The sequence below is a fragment of the Melozone crissalis genome, unplaced genomic scaffold (genome assembly GCF_028551555.1).
Source record: "Melozone crissalis strain CALT ecotype California unplaced genomic scaffold, PUWL_Pcris_2 ptg000016l_1, whole genome shotgun sequence".
Taxonomy (NCBI): Eukaryota; Metazoa; Chordata; class Aves; order Passeriformes; family Passerellidae; genus Melozone; species Melozone crissalis.
Genome location: NW_026535794.1, coordinates 23,316,855 through 23,343,614, shown reverse-complemented (window position 1 = coordinate 23,343,614; position 26,760 = coordinate 23,316,855). Strand labels below are relative to the sequence as shown.

At 37.9% G+C, this 26,760-nt stretch overlaps 1 protein-coding gene across 6 annotated transcripts in view; it reads right to left on the bottom strand.

The window, feature by feature from the left end:
* CDK14 (cyclin dependent kinase 14) overlaps positions 1–26,760 on the bottom strand; it is a 344,941-nt gene that overhangs the window by 253,892 nt on the left and 64,289 nt on the right. For 2 of the 6 annotated variants that reach the window (XM_054273458.1, XM_054273457.1), the window contains exon 3: positions 8,433–8,678. In XM_054273458.1, the coding sequence (XP_054129433.1) occupies positions 8,433–8,678 (246 nt within the window). Of the gene's footprint in view, positions 1–8,432; positions 8,679–22,260; positions 22,283–24,541; positions 24,668–24,801; positions 24,948–26,760 lie in introns of those variants that run through there. The other 4 variants (XM_054273460.1, XM_054273461.1, XM_054273459.1 and 1 more) reach the window with 4 other exon arrangements.

The window sequence follows — 26,760 nt, the reverse complement described above, 5'->3', positions numbered from 1 at the left end:
TTATTCAACTATTCTTCACTTGTCCTATGCAAAAAATTCTGGCACTTTGACAAATATACACCTTTTTTGATATCAATATTCCAGCTTCCTACTCAATGGCATAAGGGCATACATATACATGTTTGCAAAATTGAGCCCTTTCACCTCTCTCCAATACAAAGAACAACCCATTATTATTTTGCTATCCAATTCCTAAGTATTAATAGATTTACACACATTTGTCATAAGGAAACAGTCAGATCTTTTTTCTGCTACATTATTTGGTACGCTTCATTATAAATAAGGCAGTAATATTCTTGGTTTCCAATCTGTGCTTAAAAAGGCATTCTGCCTGGTTAAAAAAATTTAGGATTTTTTAAATCACAGTTTTATTACAGATGTCACTAATAGAGGTGACTAAAATATTTATTCAAGTAGACTTCTCATTTAGCTATCCAATTATGGACTAATGCAACATTAAAAAACTACAGAAAAGAAGTGGTTAGATGTTTAAATGTCTTGCATATAATGAAGAGGGAGTGCAAAGTATTTCCCAGATTGCAGGCTGCAATGAACACACAGTGAGTAGCTTTGTTTGGAGTGGAAATGCTGCCCTAGTTAACAGTGAATACTTCACTGTTGGCTTCCTCATAATGAGACAGAGAGAGGACAGGGTGCATACATGTGTTTCACATCCATTCTTATTTTCACACTGAGATTTGCTTTTATTCCCTACCTCTGGAAACCATAATCTAAAGGTCACAACAACTTGTAAAGCCCTAAGATCTTGATAGCAAACAGGATATCTTTAATCCATTACCACACAGTAAATCATCAACAATAATTATTCCTACAACCTCAAGCTTGTTTCTCCACAGTCCAGCTGCCAGAAGCACAGACTGGAAGTCTTGACTTTTGACTCATTCTCCTCCTGGAAGTGCTGCATCCTCACCAAGAACAGGCAAACCCAAAAGCTGGTGTTGCCCGGATTGGGATTGCCAACCCCTGGCTGACACCTTCCCTGCCCAGCCTACAGCAGCTCTGCTCCCATGGCACCTTCACACTGGATTGCCCAGCTCTCCACTGTGAGAGCTCCCTTTGTGAAAATGGACATTATTTCTCCTTGCATTTGTAATCTTTAAAGGCTTACAGTTTTTGAAAGCACGTGGTGGAGGAAAGCACTTAACGAAATTTTACTTTTAAAAAATATTGTTTATATTATTAGATATATTATTTTGCCTCAGAATTTATTCAATTTGTGAGATGCTTCATGAAATGTCAAAACACTCATCATATTGCAATAATTTTAGACAATGAAGGGACAGCTTTATCATTTCCCCAAAACTTTCTCCATTTTTTTAAAAATGAAATCTCATACACTAATTCAAACTTTTTAATACAAATTGCCTGTGAAATTAAGAAGTTCTGTCACTTCTTATATTTCCTTTTATTTCTGGATTATAAAGGAGCTGAAGACAGAAATAACACAAAAATGCATAACTTTTCAAAACCTAAGTTTTAAGCTTAAATGAATCTAAATGAAGGAATCTGAATAATTTGAAATTCCACATGACTGCTGAAAACTAACCATTTCACCCTAGTTTCCTTTATTATTACAGTCCCTCATACATATGGGTATTTTTTCAGCTTCACAGATATGGATTTCATTATTCAAATATCCTTTTCAACCATTTCTGTTTAAAAATATTATTTGTTACAGCAAGGTTGGTGGCTTTTTCATTAAAAGTTAACATTAAAATAAAATCTAGAAAATCCACTTTTAAGTACAATTTCTTCTTCTAAAGTATTTTATTCCTTCTGGTAAAGTACATGGGAATGTATATACACAGATGTTTGTGTTTGTTCAATCACAGGAGTCCCTTACTCTGCCTGGGATGTGGTTGACTGAAATACACATAGTGAGTGAGACATATCCAGAGCACATCAGATGTGCTTGCATCAGCCACTGACAGACATCACAAGCTGCAGACTCACAAGAAATTCCCAGTATTTTACATAACATTTTACAATCCCCCAATTTGACCCAGACAATATTTCTCAGTGGAAAAGAGTACTGGTTACAGCTGAACACATGTATTTTGGTAAGTTTTTTCAAAGCTTCTCTTTGAGGATGTAACCTTACAATATTTCTCTGGCTATTATTTTTCCATTCCTCTTGCTCCTTCTTACTGCTTTTTAACCCTCTAAAACACCATCAGCGAATCACAGAATTATTTAGCTTTGAAAAAATTTTAAAAAACACCAAGTCCAGCTCTAATCCTAACACTGCCAAGCCCACCCCATATGTCCCCAAGCTCCACATCTACACACATCTTTTAAATATCTCCAGGGATTGTGACTCAGTCACTTCCCTGAGAAGCCTTTTCCAGTGCTTGGCAACCCTTCTATGTACCAAACATCATTGGGACTACTTGGGCTTGTTGCTCCATGTTAGAGCTCCTCATTTGCTACCAAAAAACCCCCCAACTTACAAAGCTGAGAAAAAACCCCCAACACCTAGATGCACATGACCAGGACTGAACTGTCTAAAAGCAAAAAGTTAAATAGGCAGTAAACAAGCAGGCAGCAAGAAATTGATACAACTGGAAAATTCACTACAAACTGAACTTGCATGCTCTGGAGAAATCTTTCAAAGAACTCAAACGGGAAAGCTAAATGAATTACTGAGACAAAAGACAGTAAAGGTCCTCATGCCTCTGAAGAACAGTCCCAAGTCACTGTGAAAGTCAGCACAGGTTGTGGTAGATCATGTTATCCCCAAGAGGACATGGGCAGCTGGAGCACAGAGCAATGCAGATCTTTGCCCTCAGGAAACTCACTGGGAATTTTACTTGTTTGCCTTCACGTTCCACTTTCCTTGAAAATAGTTTTCATTAGGCAGCTTTCTTATTATAAGCCTACATTTTTCCCAGTGCTAGATCAGTCTAAGAGCACCACTGAGCACAGAAGTGAGCATTTTTAGCAGCATGGCTTGCAGTAACCAAGATTAGATATTTTTCCCCCTCTGGTTAAGGAAATACAGATCATAGTAACAAGGATAGAGAGAGTATGCCAAAATGTTGAGTACAGAAATAGAAGAAGCTAGTAGTTCAAGCTGATGTGAGAGTATTAAAAATAATAAAGGAAAAAAGAAATGAGAAGAAACTGTGTTTTCTGACCACATAGTTTCAAATGGCTGTTTCATTGATACAGCCTGTAGGAGAGATAATAGGTTTAAAACAAGGTCTTGCAGTGTGAATCCTTGCATTACATTGACACATGAATACTTTCTCAGAATTTTTCAAAATCTATGTAATAAAGAAGGCTTTAATGGAAAATTACACTGAAAATCACCTGACTATTCCTATAGAAGCTGTGTGGGTTATGTTCTCATGCATTTTTCATAACTGCAGAACAGCTTGTGAATGTCACACTTAACTGCCACACTCCTGAGTCTAAGTTTTAAATAGATCCTTTTCTCTTTTTTTTTTAACTGGGGGATATTAAACTTCAATATAAAACTACCATCAAGAGAAAAATATTATTTTCACAGTACCTCTGTAAACTAAAGAAAAATCAAAAGTGAATATCTGCTTTGTTATACACCTGAAAAGAAATAAATTGATTGCTAGAAAAACTTGAAAGAAAAATACAGGCCAGGAAGCTCAACTGAGATTAAATCACTAGAATGACAGATGATTACTTTTTAAGCATTTTGTCGTCTTTGTCACAAGAGTAAACCTTCTTTCACAAAACCAGATGCAGTTTCCACACTAATTGCAGGTTGTATCCTACCTATAATAATAGGCCAGTTTGACCATGTCTTGAAAGTGGGACTGTTTTCTAGGGCAATGTTCAAGGAATACAAAGATGTTCAAGCATTCAAACCAAGCCTCAGCCTCAGTTCTCCCACTCTCTGATCCCGTTCTGCTGCTTGCATCTTCCTAACCCTTGAACACACAGCCATCAATTAAGAGCAACCTGGGCTGAAGCAACCATAGAGCTCCCTGTGAAGGGTGCAGTTTTCAAAGTTCTTCACTTGCTCTCCAGGCTATTAGAGCACAGGAGCTGGCTCAACTGCCACATTTTATCTGCCTTTTCATCTAGAGAATATCCTTCAGGTTAAGGATTTATTAATGCTTCCTTTGTGCCAGTAAGAACACACCACACTCTACACCGAGCTCTGAAATTATGCTACCTCCATAAAACACATCAACCAGGAAGGATGCAGCTCCCTTAGGAATTTACAGGTTCCAAACTGGAGAAGTTTGCCTACATCTGAAGAGGAAGAGAGGCAAGATCGGCACAGCAAGCGATTATTTTGGTAGACAGAAATGACGTCTAGCTTTCAGGGAAAATCCTGACATTAGTGTCTATTTTAGAATTAGATTTCTTACACAACTTATTTTAGCTGTGCTAACAGGATCAGTAGGATCATTATAGGATTCATGCTTTTTTGCTTGTACTTTTTGGAGGAAAGTTGCATGTATCAGAACTGAAAATTAATAAAGGTTACAGAAACAGAAGAAAGGCTGCTCTCCTAAAAAAAGTACAGAGTCAGTGCAGTAAAGCACTGCTTATTGCAATTATTTTTATTTTAATGTTTGGGGTTTTTACATTTATCTGAGTTAGTAGAATATTAGCGTTTTGCTTGATTTTGTTTTTAAAAAGTAACTGACAGGTAGGAACCTATACCTATGCATGATATTTAAATTCACCACCAGGGAGCTTAAGCTATTCAAAGAGAACAAACTGATGTGCACTACATAACTAAATACATCGCTACATAACTAAATCTTGAGCAGATGGTTACTTTATACAGCTTGCAATATTCTATTTATATAGGGTACAAAAGTAATATTTTAGTGTATAAAATGTGAACTCAATACACCAAAACTTTACCTTGCACTGGAGGGTTTGATCACGTGTCTAAAGAGCAGGGATCTCAAATAAAATTCTCAGATAATTAGAGTCAAGCCATCTTTTAAAACCAGCTGTTTGGGGCAGAGTGGCACATGTTTGCTTTTCAGTTGTGATTTTTGTCTAGTTTATTATGTAGTATTAATTTTTTTCATTTAAGGAGAAAAGAAAAGCATTTTCTTGCCTTAGTAGACAAAGGACTCAGCATGAGAGTTTTAGAAAAATAGATATAGACAGAGATGGATAAGTATGCACAGCTATAGTTATATGTATATTTTATTTATATACACACACAACACATATATTGTGTTGGGATGGACCAGAGAAAAGGTTTGTCAAGCCAAATTCCCTTCTAACAGTGGCTAACAGGCAATGCACAGGAAGGAAAACGCCTACTTCACTACCTCCAGGTTATCCACTACTCTGTTGTGATAAAGAAATAATTCTCTTTTGCTGAAAAATTCAGCTCATAGAAACTTACAATTTCAATCAGCATAAGCAGTTTGGAAATCACTTCCATAGATGTTTTCTTATGTTCAAAGTAAGCAGAGAGGGTGGGAAGATTCTAAGTGTAAAAATTAAAAAAAATTCTTGTCGTACAAGAAGAAACAAACAAAAAGTTCTAAATTCTGTCTGTACACTACTGCACCAATTAACAGAACAGGAATTCTACCAGGTTGCAACAATGTGTGACATTAACTGCAGAAAAATACTTCAAGTTCAAAAGCAAGAGATTTATTTTCCAAGTGACAACCTGTGTGAGGATGATGGAGCTCCAGCTTCCCCAAACCTCTGTGTTTCATCTTTCTCATCACAAAGTGCAGTGCATTTCAAAGGTATGGACTACACAAAATGGGCAACACACCACCTGCAGAGTATTTTGTAATCTTTACCAAACACTGAAACTGATACCTGTCAGAGAGGTGATAAAGCTGCTGAGATTAATCAAAACTGAAACTGACACCCCAGGGCATTATAAACAAGGTCTTTCAGGTCACATCTCGAAAAATGTTATTTTTCTGAGACAAATAAAAGACTTTTACCTGAGCAGAAGCAGTGAGTGATATAGAAACTGCAAGCCTTGGCCATGTACCTTCTGTACAGAGAACTTCAAATGATGAAAAGACAAGACAAAATGGAAGTCTAACTCTAATTCTGTTCCTCTATTAATCAAACAGAGAAAGGGAAAATTGAAGGTAGCATATCTCTATCAGAACATCTTAAAATAAAGCTTACAGAAAGCAGAGCCAAAACTGAAAAATAACTCCACAGCTGTAGCCCATATGACCCAGAGGGCATAATATGTTCAAGAATATTTACAGAAACTGAACTGCTTGTTCAGACTGGTATAACCTATACAAGAGAGAATTTCCAGAGAACCAAGTATGAACTCAGTAAGGGAGAGTATGCAGCTGACTTGGAAGAAAAAGATGTAATGATCAGAAGAGTAAGTATCAGGGGCATCTGCTAGACAACCCTAAACCCTTTGTTAATTCAAAACCACAGAATGATACATTTCTGCAACTAACCACATGGGAATCACTCAATAAAATGTGCATCAGGGCATCCACTGCCTGAAGCCATGTATTCAGGTTCTGGGAATAGGAATAAAGCATCTTGCTCTTGTCTCTGCCTTGGATGGCTGAACTCAGGTCTGCCAGGCAGGACCAGGTGTGACCTGATCAGCAGAGGGCTAACAGCACCTTTTGCTGTGAACTGCTCTTTCCTCTTCGTTGCCATGAACACTTTCATTATTCCACATGCTCTTCCTTGTGAGGAAAAGTCAAAAATTACTAAAAATGCCTCCAAGCAAAAGGAGGAACTGAGTCCACCAAACAGAGCTATAAAAATCAGAGAGAATTACAGGAAGTTGAGAAATAAGAATTGTATTTCAAGAAATTCCTTTGCACCTCCTGTATCCAGCAAGTCTGTGTGAGTCACCGTGGACAAGGATTACCAAAAGCATATGTTTAGCTAAGGCTCTAAGCAGCAGCATATTAGTAGAGGAAGCATTAATGTCATTTACATAAGAAAACACCAGGATCATGGGAGATTGTATGGATGCAGTAGAGTGCCAGCCCTCTGGAAAAGAACAAGATACCAAAAGCACAGTTCCAAAAACATCTGCTTCAAAATTCTGGAAAAAAACCAGCTGAAACCCTTCAGTGTTAACAGGAGAATGTCAAAAACTTTAACAGAAATTAGTAATAGTTTCTAAGAGGAACAGCAGAGATAAGGAGTAAGTTAATGCCACTAAATACTTGAGATTGTCCCAAAAAAATTATTTAAATTAATAGTTGCCATGCCAAAAAATAATTAGGCATCACAAACAAGTGAATGCAACGCAAATAGATTCTTCCATTCCTAATGATTGTAAAAGTTTTATAGTTAAGAATTCCTTGTCATGGACCCAGATGGAATACACTGGAGACATCTTTGGCAGCAGCTATATAATGCCAAGTGATGGTAAAAAAGCAAATTTGTTTTTGCTACAGATGGTTACATTTTAAAATGTAACCTTTTCTAAAAAGGACAGTCCCCTGGAGGGGTGACATCTTACCCACTAAATCCACACGGGTTAAACACAGCTCATCTACAGAAAATTAATCTCCTGCCATTTCTGTCAGAAGTCTGACAAGCTTCAGTCAAATTTCTGTAGGGAGGACATAAGATCTCCAGAAGATAGAGCAAAACAAAGAAAAGAAAGAAAAAAAGGAAGAGGCAATCAACCTTTTAATTTTTTTCCCACCGAATAAGATTTGAAGTGTTACATCCATTCTACTTAGATCTGTAGTTTTCAACTCAAAGGTCACATTATTATGGATTTTTCTTCCCAAAGCGTAACAGAAATAGTTTTTCAATAATTTTGAAGGTCTTTTGGGGGAAATCTGTTCTGGGCATTACTCATTAAAGACATGACATTTTATTTATCTAGTTTCTTTCAAGATACTTGAGAATAAAACTATTATGATGTGTTCCCAAACCCTTCTCTGTTATTTTTCTCTCTTCCCTCTCTCTTGAAGAGTTTCTGACAGGGAAATGAATGTTATTTTTACTACTTGATTTTAAAAAGAGAATTATAAAATGTAAACAAAATCCATCAAATCTGATCTGTTTCTCTAAAACTGAAATCTAAAAATCAAAAAGACAATTCATGTGGTTTCTTTAACTTCATGGGAAAGAATTCCTCTTAACAAATAAGCAATTCTCTGCCAAATTTGCTGCATAAACATTATAGCAGCTGTAATGACATACCGGGATAAGGAGAGGAAAATGCTTAGAAATCCTGTAAGACACCCTAAAAAACATCTGAAAGGAATTTCATAATCATAGTCTTTTTCAAGTTCTATTTTCTTATCCTATTTCATTAATAACACTACAAATATATATGGAAAACCGCATTTAATAGCAGCTTTGATCTTTTTCTTTGTTGCTTCCATGTAAACAATCCCTTCTTAAGCAAGAAAACACTTATCTGGTGCCTCTAATTCCACCATTTGGCACATGCAGGGGTACCAGGACTGTGCACTTACAGAGCTGGGGCTGGAGTGCCGCCTGACTTTAGGAGATTCCTTCCCTGCAGATGAAGTTTTGAAGTTAATGCAAGCGTTGTTCTCTGAGTGAACCCTCTTCACTTGATTAGTTGGCTTCTCAAATGGATCAAAACTACTCTGTGTCCTCTGTACCCGAACTTTTTTATCCTCAGGAATTGTATCCAGAGGTTTGATCACTGAATCCATTCCCTGGCAGTTCCGTGTAGACATCTTTGTGACACATATCTGAAAAGAAAAAACATCATTTGTTGACTCTAACAGGCTTAAAGTTGATATCATCCCATGCACTTGCCAGCATCAAAAAAGGCACTGAACTTTATAAGCATTCTATTTCTATGCTAAAATAAAAAACAACACATGCATTTTACATAGAGGACACCCACATCACAATAATAGCTATAAAAAGCCTATCTTTGTACAATGTACCGAAAGATCCTGGAAAAGGAAGGCCAAGGAGGGACATACATAAATTCATACATTTGTGTTTTCTTGTACAATTTGTTCTTGGCAGCAACGCCACTTCTCTCTCCAATCTAGCCACAGATATCCACAAGCAGTATTGATTCCCATTTGTTCAAAATTGGATGAGACTAAACTAAAATAAATGATGGTAGTTTGTATGTGCACTGGCTGGTGCTGGCTTTCCAAAGATTCAATACTGGTATATTATGGTATTTTTAAATAATGCTTATACAGTGTTATTATTATCACCATATGTCTCAGAAAATCAAATCAGTAAATCAATTCCTAGGCACTGAAACGTGAGACTGCAGCCTAATGGCACACTAAAGCACAGAAGTTCAATTCTTTGTTACTGTGAAGTACGACTCTGCCAAGCTCCAAAGACTGCCACTTGCTGCTTGAGCTATCAAAATGTGCTATGGTTTATACAAAAGAACCAAATGAGCAGAACAGCACCTTTAGGTACTCCAGTCATGTACATTTCTGGTTTTCATTTCAATTTTTTTAAATTACACTGTTGGTGAGGGGTTGTATTTGAGGCCTCAGTTTCTGTTTTCACCCATAAGAGACTTGACTTTTTACTTGGAAATAAAAGAAATAGTTTCAGCTTTCAGGCAACAGAGAAAAATTATGAAGTGCGATGCAAGAAGACCCAAGAGATTCCCTAAATTGTAAGACAGTCAAAGTAATCTACAATGTACTTTTTCCATGACATTTGCATGTGTTTAAGGATAGACAGTGTTAATTTGCTGTCAATTGACTTGTTCATATAAAAACAATTTAATATTCCACATATTAACAATTTAATAATCTATACTAATTTTGGAAAACTTGTTATCCTAAAACAGTTAATATTAAAAAAAAAGAAAAAAGAAATTACCAATAAATCAGGAGTCTTCCTTCCTAAAGGAAAGCATCTCCAAAAACTTCTCAAATAAATTTTTCTTTGCCATTTTCCCAGAGGCATTTTGTGCCTTGAAATCCAACTTTTTCCAATTGTTTATAGAAATACTGGGTTACTATACCTTGTGGAGTTTGGCTTTTTTTTTTTAATGATTCATCGTAGCACTAGATGAAAGATTTCTTTTCTACATTAAAAATTTAAAGTAGGTTTCCTGCACTGTGCCATCTGGCCAAATGATCATGTACCAGGTCAACTCTAATGAATGACATCACTACTGTCACAAACCAGGCATTACAAGGGTTTGCCTTTCTTCTCACTAAAGAAAATTCTCCAAGACTAGAACTTCACCAAGTTATAACTTCCTTGAAAAAAGGAAAAATCCCCCTTCTTTCCAAATGATAATTCTTTTTTTGGGCTTAATTTAAGACAATTATGTAATTTTGGTCTGTTCCTTCAGAGAGAGAAAAGATAAACAGCTGCAGCACAAAGACTTTTTAATTAGTCTTCTTGTAAAACTAATTGGTTTCTTTTCCTTAAAACAACTCTCATGCACTGACATGTATCCACATACTTCCCACTATCATCTCCATGTTCTTGCAATGCTTGCTACTAACAAAGACATTTTAAAATAATGTAAATTGGAATCACTGTTAATACAGCAGCTTAATCAACATGGATGCAAATAAATCAGCAATCAGCAATCATTATTTCTCAGCATTTGAAACCCTGTGATCTAGAAAACAGGGGTAGGAGATATGGACAAAAGTTCCAAAGCAGTACTTGTCTTCCTTTCAGGTTAACAAGGCACCTGTAGCAGATTAAAATATTTGAAATTCACAGCTATAAACATACTACAGATAATAATGCCATGGATGCTGCTTGTTTTCTTTTTCCACTGGAAAATCCCCATGTGTATGTCTGTTTGGAATTAGATTTTGAAGGGAGGCACTTTAGCCTTCAGGCCACCTGACTGAATCTGGAGTAGGATAAAAATCCCCATCATCACCTTATAATAGCCACCTTCCAACTTGCAAATGACTAAAACCAAGATGGGCACCGACCAGCTCCCCGCTCAGAAGTCAAACACCTTGGCGGATGCACAGGCTGTCACCTGTGGAAGAGCCTCAGCACTGCAGACAAATGCCAAAGCAGAGGCTGCCCACCCTGCCCATCTGCCTGTTCTGCAACTGCAGCACATCTCCTGCCAGATATGACAAGGGCTTGAATTCATCACTCCTCTCTCACTGATATCAATATTTCCTTGGCAGAAACAAAGCATTCTCTCCAAATGGCTGCTGTGCACTGCTGAAGCCAGCAAAGCTAAGCTCACACTGATGTTGCAGGGTACACATTTCCAAACTGTCTAACCTGCCTATAAGACACTGAAGAGAAACAATATTTAAGCATTTGTTTTACATTCTGCCATTGATAGGCCAAGTCCATTGACAAGCCAACTACAGTCTGAGAATCTGTTCTGTAAAATCCAAAAGGACCAGCTCTAAAAGGTCAGCACTGAGCACTGGCTGTAACCAACTAAAGGTCATAAACTCATTGGTGGTTTTAGAGCACTGCTGTAACCAGCTTAAAGACCCAAACTCATTGGTGGTTTCAGGTTTAACCACCACCAGCAAGGTTAAGCTACCACAGTAGAGCAGATTTTGCCCCTGGCCAGCAGGAGTGCTGACCAGCTGCTCCCGTGCTCCAGCTAAGGGCACAACTTATTCTGTAGTGGCTTAAGCAAAAAAGCAACAATTTGCTAAGCAAAACTGAAACATAACTTATTTTGGAAATCTTCCTCTGTATTAAAATGATCATAGATTCCACCAGCTTGACCACATCACCTTTGTGAACATCATGGATTTGGTTTTTTTTTATTCAAATTCAGCCTTTTAAATATAATTTTCCTTTATACTGCATAATTGCTGCTTATAAATTTTAACTTCTCAAAGGATATGTACAAATACTTAGCATCAGAAGGTGTTAGACTTGCAAACCAGTGTCTACCACCTGGTAGCTCCTTGCTGGTAGTCAGGGGAAGCCTAACACATCTTCTCATTTCCATATTTCTTTTTGTATACGAGAATTAGGACCATTTTCCAGTTAAAGCACAGTATTTATCATAAAGAACACTGGTTCAATTTCAGAATCTTTTGGATGCTCCTGGGTGATCCTCTGGGACAGTGAGACTTTCCCTCTAAGTACATTCTGTCACCTCTAAGACCAGACTTTTCTTTTCACCCCCTTTTATTTGTTCTATCCCCAGAAGTCATAGGTTCTTCAGATGGGCACTATTCTTTTAGTAACCATTCTTTTACACACAGAACAACCCTAGTCACCTCAATGGAGATCCAGAAAGTTATGGAAACTCTCTTTTTCCAATGCAGCCTCAAAACTGTAGCCTCAAAAAAGTACTGATCTCAAATGTATGTAGAGACAATACAAGTGACACCTTGTTTTGTCATATACAAAATGACAATTATGATATATAAAACGCAATCAAGAAGAAGAAACTCTCAGTATGAATATACTGTGCATTTAAAGAAACCTCTGTCTAGCCAACTGCATAAGTCATTAAGCAGTTTTAATTGCCATTTCTTTAAAACAAGTAATTATATAAGTAAACATTAAGGTATGCCAATGCTTGAAGTGATTCTTTCCCCTTCAGGAGTTACTGCCATGATTTTGTGCTTCTCCCACCACAAACTACATTCAAGGCAAAATTTTCTGAGGGATAAACTATTTCCAAAACTTTTTGGCTTTTAAAAGTAGGGCAATGCAACCGCACTTCTCTCTCTCAGATAAGCTATTTTTGCCAGTAGATCCCATAACTATGAGGAACAGAGGTATGGGATACTCATTTATGCTTTACTTCTTCTTTACAGGAAACAGGATTTTAAAATAAGCCAATCAACTTAATACATGTAACAGCTATGAATTATTACACGTATAACAGGGAATCCACAAAAATACCTGCATCATGTATGGATTGCTTCATAATCAATAATTAAGAAAATATTACTACCCTTTCAAACCTCATATCATATATAAAAGGCTCAAGGAATTGACTGGACTATTCAACACTTCCAGCCTAAGACATGGTAGGTGGCCCTGGACATGAAAAATAAGGGAGGAAATAGCTGCTTTGCACCAAGGTTCCCACCTCACAGGAATCTCAGTACCTCAGAGGACCACGATGAAAAATGGATGTTGGCAAAAACGGCAGGAGAGGGGCCAAGACAAGGAGCAGGTGATAAAAAAAAAAAAAAAAAGAAAAAAACTAGATGGGAAAAAAGTAAGACAAAACAATGGGAATTATATGTATGGTATTCACACCAGAAAATTTCATCTGTAGAACATTCATCCCCAAAGTCTCTGCTTTGACTCTAAGATAAAAATCCTGAAAAGGCCACACTACAATCCAATACCAGTCTCCCTTTAGGGAGATTTGCTTTTCTACACCAAAAACACAGTGGTCCTACAGAAAATAATTTCTTGTGTTTGAAGTTACTCTTTGGAAGAACACTTCCAAAGCAGCACTCAAACTGCCCGGGCACTTGGTATCTTGTAGGAAAAGATTTTATCTGGAAAATAGCAATAACTATTCCTATTCAGTGAGGCAACAGTATTAATAGCTGAGAGTTCCTAATCCCAAATCTGATTTCCAGATCTTGGAAAAAAGTTCCCTGTCAGTCCAGGTGTGCTCCAAGAGAAGCACCTCTCCATGATCTTCCTACCCATTACATTTTTCACATATGGATCCTTAATGTCAATACATAATTGTGAGACAACTTGGGAAGTGCATTCTGCTGCCAAGCTATACACATTCTCCATACTCTAATTAGTGAAATAAAACTACTTTTAAAATTTGCTCACAATTATTTACTCAGTCTCAACTGAAAAATGTAAGACAAAACGAGACACCATGATGAGACATTTCATGAGGCCACTTAAAACCTACAGCATAAATGGCCACTTTGCAGCTACATGAAGAGCTCTCGTCTACTTTTAAAAGGAGACATAAAAGGAAGATTTACCTTAGAAAATCAGAATATTCATGTCAGTTTCAGTAATTACTTGAGCTATCGCAGATTCTGGCAAAGCACCACAAAAGTTAGTGCAGCTTGATACTAAAAGTTATTTTAGTGTTCCTCCGTGTTTTTTTAAATTTATTTAAGGTAAAAAGAACCAGAATATTCAGGAAAGAACTCCTCATGTTAGAACCCAAAAAAGCACAACATAGTTTATACTCTGTAACTTAGTTGCAGATCAGAATCTGAAGACAATCTATGACAGACAACAACACAGCCTGGACATGCTCCCAGCTCCTCCTGCCCCATCTCCCAGTCAATTTGAGAAGATCCCAAGGCTGCTCTAGGATAAAGAGCCTTAGCCATCATTATGCCAGTATGGCCAATGCACCATGGGGCTACAGCCTCCACCCTAACATCATGGTACTTACCATATCTCAAAACAATGTCAGCATTTAGCCAATTTTTTCCCCCATAAAGAATACTGCTGAAGTTCGGAGACTAAAACCACAAGAAGAATAATTTTCCTCCATGCGTAAAGCTCCATAATAAGCCCCATTAAATAAATAAAAATCACTATCATCATTCATGGAACCATTTCTAAATAAAGATGCCTCTTTGAATCACATTAAATCTCATTTAAAGCAGTACTCCTTTATCTGCATTTGGGATTAATGTGAAAATAATAAATGGTGTATCAGATGTAGTTATTGTGATACAGTTTCAATGCAAGATTCTTTCACTTCATTACTGTCACCAAAATTAAGAGGTCCCAAAGAAATACGATTCTTAAAATTAAAGGTTGCTAGACTAATTCATTTACTGTTAAAGTCATATAGCATTGAAAGAGTGAGACTGATCAGTTAAACCATGTAAGTAATTTATAGTCTTACAGTTCATGAATTTTAAAACAGTCATGAATGACCAGGAATTAATCACCTGTTTGGGTACTTAGTAAAATATAGCCTGTCCCATATCAGTGAAATTTATTCATATAAGTAGAGATATCCTCTGTAACAAGAGTCCTACAACAAAGAACAACCAATTCTGGCAGAACAGGTCAGATATCCCACCACACAAAAGAAAAGAACTTTAAAATGCTTGTATAATCTAAAGACACCCTGCTCTGGAGCTCATCACGTCTTTCAGGAATATGCATTGCATCTGGGTTTTAATTCTTACATTTAACACTACAAATGCTTACTTTTGTCATCCAGTGTATACAGACTTATGTAAAAGATTTTTTAAATTGCCAACCATCTACTATTTTCTATTAGTCATTGCCACTGGGAAAAGTGACTGACTGGGCAAATACCACAGTGGACATCCAAAGTTGCTACTGAAAAATCTGAAGGAAATATCTGAATTCCACCCATTTCCACCATTCCAGAAGATGTAGTATGAATGGATCAGATACAGGGAAACCCAAGATCAAGCATGTGGCAAGAAAAATAAGAATTAAAACTACTAAATAATGTGAGGTAAGGAAGTCACTCAACCTCTCCACAATTCCATTTTTCTGTTCTCAACAGTGATCCCTATCACAAGCAGAAACTGGGAGTGCTAATTAAGTCTGCAAAGCACTTGGGCTTTGTAAAGTGAAAAGTTATGAAGATACAGATTATAATTTGTAGTGCCAAAACCCACTGGAAGTAGTGCAACAATCTCATTATTACAGACAATAAGCCTTAGCAGTTGCATTTAGCTGAGAGATGCATAAAAAAAATATGGTTAGGTGACTACTGGTTCAACAGCTGAATTGCTTAGAAAGTTAGTCTCCCATTAATTTTCATTGGAAAAATCCTATCTGGATACAAGTTTTTATTACCATTTATAAGCATGTTATTTTCTACCATGCTTTGGTACCATGGCAATTGAGAACACAAGTCGTCTGCAGATTTTGGCATCCCTGGAATTTGACATTTGCTACTTATAAAACACAGTTTGGGAATGTTCTGGAGTATTATAAGCAGCTTTGTTCAAAATAAAAATGCATCTATCTGCAGATTCATTCTCTTTGCAGAACAAAGCAATAGGGAGGCTCTTTCTCCTTTCAAACAAAAGACTTGCCTGCTTCTCCTCAGTCCATCTGGTAGCACTCTCCATCCTCCCCAGGAGAGGGTCAGCAAATGGCTGCTGCACCCACAAGCAGAAACATGCACAGGTTGAGAAGAGAGCTCAGTGTGTGAGAACTCTACAATACAGGCAAAGATCCATGAAGAGCAAGAGATGAGATAAGGGAGCGGATAAAATTGTGAAAGGGGAAGTAGAGCATGTAATGCTGCACGACATCACCAGCCAGCTCATACCAGAGCTACCAGTGCAATCAGGCTCACACTTGAGAGAGGTCCTTGAACACACTCACCCCTCCCTGTAATCACCTACACCAGCCCTTGGGTTTGAACGTTTGATGGGCACAGCTAAAAGAAGCTGAAAGAGAACTTGAGTAACAGAGGGGGAAAAAAAAATAGGGAGCTGGTAGAAATAAAGGAAGATGCAAGGAAAAAAATGCTTGTAAAATAAGAATCTTCTTTTCCTCTCCTGATGTCCCAGAACTATAACTCATATTCTTGGGTAATATTTATTTAACTTTAATTGGCTACAAAGAGTGCTAGCAATGCTAGCTATGAGCTAGCAAGTGCAACTGAAAACAGAGCTCAGAGACTGGAAATGGTATCTGGGGATATGGTATACTCCTTGCTGTACCTACCACAAACTTACTCATACACCTCCCACAGCCCATCTCAAAGGCACTAGCTCAAAATGGCCATTTTATTTCCAAAGTCAAAGCTGATGTTAAACCAACTGTCATTGTCATATGGAAGAAGGCGAATATAAAAAGGTCACTGAAGTGCCAGATGGGAGAATTTTTGAACTAAAAGTTCTGACATTAATTCTGTGTTTGTCTGAAAGACTGAACTCAATGAGCTGATTAAATGTCTGTGCTGAATTGCCAAGTGAGAGAAAAGTCACTCTCACAGAAAAACCAACTGATCAGACCTGGGGTAGGAATCCCAGTTGCATAAAAATCTCAAAACATTTTTACCTGCATCAAGAAAAATAACATTTTAAACTAGAAGTTAAAACTGGTTACACAATTCTTTCCTTTCACCACCAACACACCAAGAGCTGCAATATAGAACGTATTTATTCTGCTAACTTGACATCTAAATATCAGTATAATTTCTGAAGCAAGCACAATCCTGAAATTAGGAATTACTGAAAATTATTTTAGGTGTCCTCAACATGGTAAGGAGAAGCTCAGCATTTTTAATTTTTTTTTCTGTTCATAGCACAGCCTAGCTTCAGAAAAGTGAGTTTCTAGTCCATCAAAGTTGATGTTCCTCTCCTTGCAGAGAAAAAAAGTCCAGTTTTCAAGAGAGTCTGGATTAGACCTAAATAGATTTTAGGTCTATAAAAGCCTACATATGTCCTCAAAGCAAAACTCTGTTCTGTGACAAGAGACATCAGGAGGAGTCACCTAAGGACAGGGTCTCAGATAAAGGTCACACCAAAGTCCTGACAGCCTCTAACGCTCATGAAAAGAGACAGAAACTCAAGAGAGCTGATTTAAAGGGGCATTTTGCTCTATTTCTGTACTGATGCCCCAAAATACAGTAACTGTGTTAGTAATAAAACCTGGCAAATAAATTCTTCCTTTTACTTGCACAGTGTTCACATTTGTCACACCGGTGTGTAACACAATGTGCCATGCAAGCCTTTCCTGAAATTGCAACCAGGCTGCTGCTGCTTCCATTAACCTGGGTCCAGACTTGCTGTATCCAGAAATAGGAGGGTCACTCCTCCAAAAAACCAAACAGGAGGGCACAGTTGAGGATCAGCAGGGATGTCACTGTGGCAGAGGCAGCTTCCAGTGCCAGGCACGAGCCAAGGATGCCTTGGTAACCAGAACGGCGGTGGAGAAAGTGTCTGAACATAAACACTCCTGAGAAATTGTGACAGGTGGTTCTTATACTCTTTTACTTAGTTACCCACTTGTATCTGTTGTCTATCCTCCTCTGTAACCATGTGAACAGGATTTAAAAATAAAGATTAAAAAAATATTTTCAATCCATTTTCCATATCAGCCTCCTGCTCCAACAGATGGCTACATGTGCTAGTGCTAGTTTATACAGTTTTCTTTCCATAAGTGCATTATTAGTGGTTTTGTGAGAATAGTATATTATGCCTTTCTGAGTTTACAGGTTTATAATTTTATTCTATCCTCCAAAACTCCCCCAATCATGAAGTTATCAAAGGCATATCCATAAATGCAGTAAAGTCTTCCGCTGCCAAGTTCAAGTGTGAGAAATCTTGAGAGACTTGACAACAAAATGCCTATTCTTGCTAGATTCTGAGGCTGTCAGTAAGGTTTTTAAGAAAATAAATTGTAAACAACTCCATGCCTTGAAAATAGGTTCTACCCAGTTCCTTTAGGCTGCTTTGCCTATCCCTAGCAAGCCTCTTGATTCTTTCGCAGTTATCGTCAAGTACGTCAGACTGAAACTAAAAAAAATTGTCCTTGTACAAGCAGGGATTGCAACGAAAACACTGCTGTGGGTGAGATCTGGTCATGTACCTGACAGTCTATGACTCAAGCCCAGCTACTCAGACCTTGCACATGTGTGCTCTTCACATAAATGCTGAAGAGCACTTTTTAAATTAAAAGATGAAGGGGATTGGTCATGTAATCATCTTTGTGAAATACGCACATTTGCAGGTGAAAAGGTTTTTTGCAGTTATCTTTTGTCTGCAGTTATCTTTTACCTTCATTGCAATGAAGCAGCATGCATGTTGCATGTTCATTAACAAATCGATGCTACTCTCACATTAGCTTCAGCAGATATTTTAAAAGCACTTTGCAAGAAATAATTCAAAACTAGAATAGCAAATTAGTTTGGCACTTTTTCCTTCAGAACATTTCCTTCATTAAAAAAAGTCTACATGCTTCATTCCTTTCCCTGTTTTCTTCATTTTTCTTCCTTTCTTTCCCTTTTTAACTATCTTCAGCAAAAGCCAGACAATAAACTAGGTAATTGGAGTTGCTTGCTTCATTCTGCTAATGCATTTCAAAGTTTCATTTTAGCACCAAGAAAGAAATCTCTCCTGCTTTTACTTATTTCATCCCTGAGGTTGAGAAATGCAGCATCCAAGGCAGATGAATGTCACAAGGAAAGACAAGCTCTCTGAGCAATTCTAGATCTGTTCCTCTACATATTATCTTCCAAACCACTGCATTTGACAAAGTATCCTCTATCAAATCAGTATAAAGGTAGAGGCAGAAAAAGAGCCTCAAGTTTGTCATTATTCTCTTGTGCAAGGAATCTTCAGAGATCTGAATAACCTACATTCCAATTCAGTCTCCCTGAAATCTTACTAACAGCCATCCATGACCTTTCTGCCATTGCTTTCTTTCATGGAAGCTTGAGAGTTCAGACAAGGATGAGAAACCCAGTTTCACAAATAATTAAATGAAAAGTCCTCATCTGTGTTTGGATTTCATATATACCGGACTTCTTTTTTTTAACTTGTTCTTTCTGGTTTTTTCCCCTCAGACAAATGACCTGGTTACAGAATTCTATAAAACTTGAATGAAAAGTCTCAAAGGAATTGTCTAGCAGCTACCACAGGTTTGCCAGCAGCACAATAACTTTCAAAGCAAAAGGGTGTAAGGGGGCATAATGAAACTTGCTTCTCAGTGCATAATGTGTCACACTGGAAAACATGCCATATCCTACAATTCAGAATTTAGTCAGGAGCATAATTGAAAATTATAGCCTATTAAGTTACTCAAAATATGAAGAACACTCTAGTATATCTTTTCTTGCCAAGATGCATAAAACTTAAAATGGAGAGGTTGCAAGCTTATACTGAGAAGAGCTCATCATAAGAAGGATGGCTACAATTTTATAATGAGAATTCTATGAACAGCATAGAGATAATGCTTATTTTAAAAAAAATTGTATTTCAACAGAGAAATGAAAATCACTGCTGCTTCTTTGATGTGTTCAAGCCAAAACATGTGCTATAGTAGACTTATGACTGTGCTCAAATGAATTTTAAAGAATAAGCTGTAACAGTACAAAGCAGCCAAGCCCTCTGAAGCTGGTGGCAATTTGCACCTCCAAAGCTGAGAGTTCATCATGAATCACTTTCAACAAGCAACAAATTTTGAGAATCAAATTGGTCAAAAATCACATCTATCATTAGAACATCAGTGTAAGAAGTCCTCCAGCCTTACAGTACATTAAGCTTTTCATGACAAAATTGTCACAAAACAGAGTGATTGTAGATATCTTGCATAACTTACCCTGCACAGCTGCCTACCAGTAGTGCAATCACATTTTATAATTATATAATTTCATAAATATATAATTTTATGAATCTGGACTACTTTGCCAAACACAGAAAATTCCTTGCCAACTTGAAAGTCGGGGGCTGGTTCCACCACTTTCCTAGGCAGCAGCAAAACAAACCACTCCATCATTAAACTGTAGAACTTTTCAAGACAACTCTTCTGCATTACATTAAAATAAAACTTCTATAGCCAATATTTAACAACAGAACCAATTTGTTCATTAAAACCCTCACTATTTACAGGGAAGTCTGGGCAAACTTATTTTACACATACCCTCTAATGTTTTAAATATATTTTCTGTGTACTTACACAAAGATTTAATAAAATGGAGAAGGACATATTCAAACACTCTAAGCCTGTAGACTGAAAAGCATCAGAAATGAATTAAGTGAAGCTAAGCTTTCACAGTATATAAATAGACATTATGCCTTTTCCTAGTGGTTTTACTTCCCCACTGCTCACTTGGAAACATTTGGTATTTTCCTCTTCAGGTAAGTTTTATACAATTTAATATTAAATTACAAACATCAATACAGCAAAACTGAAATATAACTGACAAATTCTATTCAATTTCCTGGATAAAATGATACAGACTGGATCAAAAGCTTGCTGATATGATATTTGTTATTAGCTTAGGTTATTTTACATTTATATAACATCTAGGTTAAGTTTATCAAGTTATTTTTCAATCAGAAGCTGCAACAGAACTAGTAAGCAGGATGAGATGGCAGGTTCAGCTCTAGAATTATAGTATATAAATTCCGACAATAAATCCTACAAATATTTGCAAAAAAAAATAAAAATCTCCACTCACACTCTCGCATCATTTCTGACTAGCACACCAAAACAAAGACAACTAACAGACAGAACTGCACATTTCCATGACCTCTGCAGGCCAGTCCAGAACTGATATAGCAACTCCAGAGAAGTCCATCCACCCAGGAATATGATAAACAAAAGAGCAAGATCACCAGCAATGGAGAGGAAGCCCAGAGGTCACCTTTACAAAGGCAAAATTACATGTTTATGGGATTGATAATACAAAATCACCCCCCTGAATTCAACATTCAGTACTATATTAAATTACTCTTTCACTACTCGCTTTCTCCTAAACTGCTAAATCCAGAAATATGTGTAGGTTTATATTAGGGAGTGGAATTAAATATACCAGTGAAAAATATGCCACACATCAAAGAGATGCATATAATCAATGATTCTGACAATATACAATACGTTTATGTCAAAAGCAAAAAGCAGCCACAGAAAGGCATTCACTGAACCACAGCAAAACACAGAAGTCACCAGGTGGGTGGAAGGAGCACTTAGGGACTGATGGAGTTGCTATTGGGAGAACTTGTCCTGACATTAACATTATAATAACAGTATTAAGAAAAATAAAGTCCTTACGGGTCAGATTCTTAACATGATCAGTACACTCCTTCCTAACCTAGTAGCAGAAAAAAAATATTCTGGAAGCCAGGATGGACCTAAGAGAACTCAGGTTCAGAAAATAGTAATTAACCTCTTCTTCCCAGACTAAAAACACCAGCTAGTCTTTTCTTTAGTTCAGAAACAGGTTTTGGAGAACTGATACTGCACAGGCTCTCTGTTGCTTCAGGTAATATTTGCTAGGATACTCCTATTCATTTCAACAGGGATTGTAACCTGTAATTATCATTGTAGCAATACCTGAAACACTTAGGAACATTTCAAGGCTAGTATTATCAAACCAAATTTACAAACCATGCCCAGCAGTCCCTGACAGCTGAGTACTTTTGCTTTTCTGGGACTTCAAAGGGCAATAACCCCAACAGAGCTGTCTGGATCTGCTCAGCAGTTCCTGTGACCTTTAAGGGGCACATCTGCACCGAAGCTGCTGAACATGACAGCCCAAATTCTCACCTGCCCCAGGCTGAGTACTCACACACACTCTCATCCCAGCAAATTCCTGCTGACCCCAAAGACCCACACAGGGCAGCTACTGAAATCTGCAGGGGCAAACGCCCAGTGGAAGAAGTTCAAAGATTTCCCTTCAAGAGCAAAATAATCCCTCACCTCTTCCCTCCAGAGCTGGAGTCCAGCAGAGCTGCCCTGTGGGACCAGCCAGGCACCCTTCTCTTCAGCCCAATCACAGCCTCTCCATGGCTCTGCCCATGTTCTCCTCTGTGGGGGCTCTGGGAGAAAACAGAACTGCCTGTCTGAGACAGACAGAGCACCTGCTCAGACATCAAACCTCCAAACAGCCCACCAATGCTAACAGTGCCAGGGGAAAATGTCAAAACCTGTCAGAGCAGACTGGGTTTTAGAGAGTTTAGGTACTGGTTTTGTTTAAGATTTATACAGCAAAATAACAAAAATAAAGGGAAAAAAATGATAGGTGACCATTTTTGCTACAGGACATCAATGGCTGGCCAACCTTGCACTTAGATGAGATCTCAATATTTTGCCTGCTCAGCTACAAGTCCTTGAATTTATTTCTTCCTGGAGTCAGGGTCACTAAGGAGTCTATGGCAAACACCCACTCCTCAGGTAATCCCTTATTTCCTGCTGTAACAGACCCCAGCCTCACTACAAAACTGATTCACACAAGGTTCTTTATACTCACAGAGCACTTGGCAGTAACTGCTTATTAAACTATGTATTTCTTCCCTTTCCCATCTGTGTTCTTAAGTTTTGGCCACATTTTGCACATTTTAAGTTTTCCAGCCAGTCAATTTGGGATTTGTGTTTTACTAAGTATTATCACCGGGAATATTATCTACCAATAAAATATTTCTGAAATATTATTCTTTTCTTAAGCTCAGAAAACCAAAACACGAGAACCCAGAGACAGTAGTAACTCAGCTAACAGAGATTATGACTTTAGGCTTGGGGAGAAGAAACACTTCTAGAAGAATGATGGAAACAACAAATTTCACATATAAAAGTATATGAAAAGATAACGCTAAGAGAAAAACACAAGTTAAAATTTGCTATAAAAAACATCCTTCATGCCTGGACTTCCATCCGTTGTACAATATATGGGCAAACACAAGTGGTTGGATTACTCCTATGCATTAAACAATGGTTTGCAATTTATTAATAGACAGAACAATACAAGCAAAGGAAAGCTTCCAATATCATAAAAGAATAATACAACTTTAACTCTTGCAATGGAAACATTATGGGTAATTCTACAACAACAACAGCAAAAGGCATCTCTACTTTCTGAGAAAAAACTGTGTATATTAAGGCTGTATATATGTGAACTGACCACCTCACACCACTTACAACACAGTATATACAGCATTTTTGAAGAAGGAACTCCAGCAAAATAATAATGAAAGCTTCATAAAATAATTGATGTTGGACTGAATCTTTACCCCTTAATCATATTCAGCGACAAAGAAGAAGAACCCTTTAATTGGCAAGTACAGAAAAAGAAAACATGAATCCCTGTCAAACTAGTTATTTGATCCCACACTGATATACAACTGATCTCTTCTTGGAGTATAATTCACATGCTGCATAAAGATAAGCATTCTCCTCTAAAAAAAAAAAAGCCCCTTTGCTTTTGTCCTTAACTAGTAAAAGCAAAAACCATCTCTCATCACTCTACTGTTACTACCAGAGTTCATTTCCTTTAAATAGTAGGACATATGGTGAAATACTATTTTTTTGTTTAGCTCCAAAGGATTTCTGTTGAGAGTTAGTTTTCTATGGCTTGATCTACAACTGAAACACACTAGCTGTCAGTTAAGTCATCAGAAATAATTCTAATAATTCCACACTATGGCCACATTTTAATCTTTCTGTCCTGTACTAATGGTAACTGCTGTTCTTTTCTTCCTCTCTTTCCCTGAACATGCGGCTGCTCCAAGCTTTCATATGTTGAAATATTCCTCTAAGATCCAAACCACTGTCAACACACTCCTACATAAGCATTCACGAATGACTACCTAAAAAGACTACCTCACTTTTTGTTATATTAAATAAAGACAGCGTGCAAGAGGAATAAAATCATGACGGAGGCTAACAAGACAAAAAAACATTCTGACATCCATGAAATAGTATGTTTCTATAAAGGATGATTTTAATTTTATCTTCTGCCACCCAGCAAATCTGTAACTGTTACAGACATTTATTCAGATATAGCAAGATGCATAGACTTGTTAGCAGAGATGAGAAAGTGGCTGATCACGTCCTTCACTCACTCATCCCAGAGGGCGTTCAGCCAAGCATGTATCGGAAAAAATTGCCCATACTATCCTCTTAATACAATTATAAACAACGCTGCCAGAGAGAGAGAGATACAAAGCTGTACCGAGAAAAGCACGGCTTTTAAGCCTTCCCCTACCTTTTCCCTGGTATTTACAAACCGCAGGCAGTACTGCTGGGCAATCTCACCAGGGTGGCTGCCGAGAGGTCTCATGTGGCGTTCCCAGCTTCCCACTGCCTCCCTCTGCCTGGATGTTAAGCAATCCCGAGAAAACCCACCCTGACATGCACAGAATGAATCCTGCTCAAGTTGGAAGCATGTGATAGCTAGGTTTCAGGCCGAAACAGGAAACCCCAGCACCCAATTAATCCCAGAGATTTAAACAAGCCCCATCTTACCGTTTTGCTGTTGCCCAGATCAGGTCAGATTCACCTGCAACTCTTTGGCATCCCTCTAGCAATGTTAGCGTTTGCAGTCAGGCCGGGCTCATTCAGCAACTGAATTCACAACATCTTTCTGCACTAGCAAGCTGAAATGGTACGGCTGTACTACAGCTAAGAAAGGGGGAAATCTAAAGCAGCAAACAAAGAAATCCCTCAAGACAGGGTAATCCCAGTGGATTAGAATATAAAAGGTACAGATAAGCACCGAGGGTACAATATTTCTCTGTCTAAATTTCATCAGCAATACTATGCTCTTTCTAAAAAGATTTTTTTTTTTAAATATATGATGGACTTGCCTGTGGAGTTCCCAGAAAGGCAGAGTATCCAGGCTCTGCAGCAGCATTGCAGCCAAAGTAACCATGCATATGCTATCTAGGCAATTTACAGCAGTCTTTTCGAAAAGATATTGATTTACAGTGTAGCACTGCCTCAACCCAACACAGAACTGCAGCCAAAATAGCTAATGGTGATTTCACAGGAATTAAGGGGAAAAACTCAACATTCAATAAAAGGATGAAACTAATCATTCCCAATTCAATTCTGTCCCAGCCCTGAAAGATATCAGCAAGTTCTAGAGTGACAAAATGACATTATAGAAATAATCTATGGGCCCCTGAAAACAAGCACTATGAATATCACTATCCACTTTTACATAAACAATAAATATTAAAAAGTATTTAAAATTTATTGAGTCAAAATAGGAACTCTCAAGTTACTTTCAGCATTTTAAGGATGAAACCTACTACTTAATTTATGAATGCACAAAATACACAAAACTGTGAGTAAGCAATAGACACTTACTCCGTGCTGGGAATCCACTACTCAGCCCAAGAAAGCTTGAGTGTGGCAGGAGGGAAAAGGGGGCAGCAGGAGCCAACACCAGCAAACCCTGAGAGAGAGCTTCTCCAAAAAGGAGGCAGTGCATCTTCTCCATCTCCTACTCCTACAGCAACCCCTGCTGGCCTGTGCTTCAGATGGCTCCTGGCTCCCCAGAAACCTCCTGGGGTTGGGGGAGCACTGGGCAGACTGTACTAGGACGGGGAACAGTAATGTGTGCATCAGTGAAACAGTCAGGAGGAGATGAACACAGCTCAGCTGAGATGGCATCTTCAACATCCTGAAATAGTTTTCATTTCTATGTAATCTATGTAATAATTGCCTGCTACAATGAACTAGCAGGCAAAACACAGCCCTGGCTCACACCCTGGGCTCCAGTGACCCTCATCACAGAGCCATTGGAAATGGGCTCCCCTGCAGAGCTCCACTTTGAAGAAAGCAGAGTGTGCTGAAACTCAACTCCTTTGAGTTTGAGCACCATAGTCATCAAGCCTTACACATGTTGACTTTGCCTGAACCTAGCATCAGTGGCTCCAGCAACATATAAAACTGAATGCCATTAACAAATTCTAAAGGATGATTCCAAACTTATGTAGTAGTTGTTATCTTTTCCTCTCTTTTTCCCTACCTTAGTCACAGGGGCATCTCCAGACTTCTCAGTTTGCCAGTTTGGTTTCTAGCCAGATTGGCAGCTTCAGATCTCCTGAAAAAACAGGACTTCCACTCTCTTGAACAAAATTTTCTTCTCTTCTCTCTCAAGTGTGAGGCCCAGAAGAAAACATGAAGAACTTCCAGTTGAAATTATGAGAAAATACTTTCACAATGTTTACAATTCTTGACCTTATTCTGTCAACAATAAATTTGTCTGAGGTTGAGGGAGAACAGGACAGAAGGATGTTCAGGAGAAAGAAAAAAAAAGAGTGAGTAAGCACCAGTAAAGACCAATATGTGCCAAAAGGCAGGCACGATGTTAAGGGAAAAGTGGCAGACAGCCATGGAAAGAGGAAAGAGGCAAAAAAGACAAGCCAGAAAAACAGGGAACTGCATTCCAGAGGCAAAGAAGGTATTGGGCCAAGG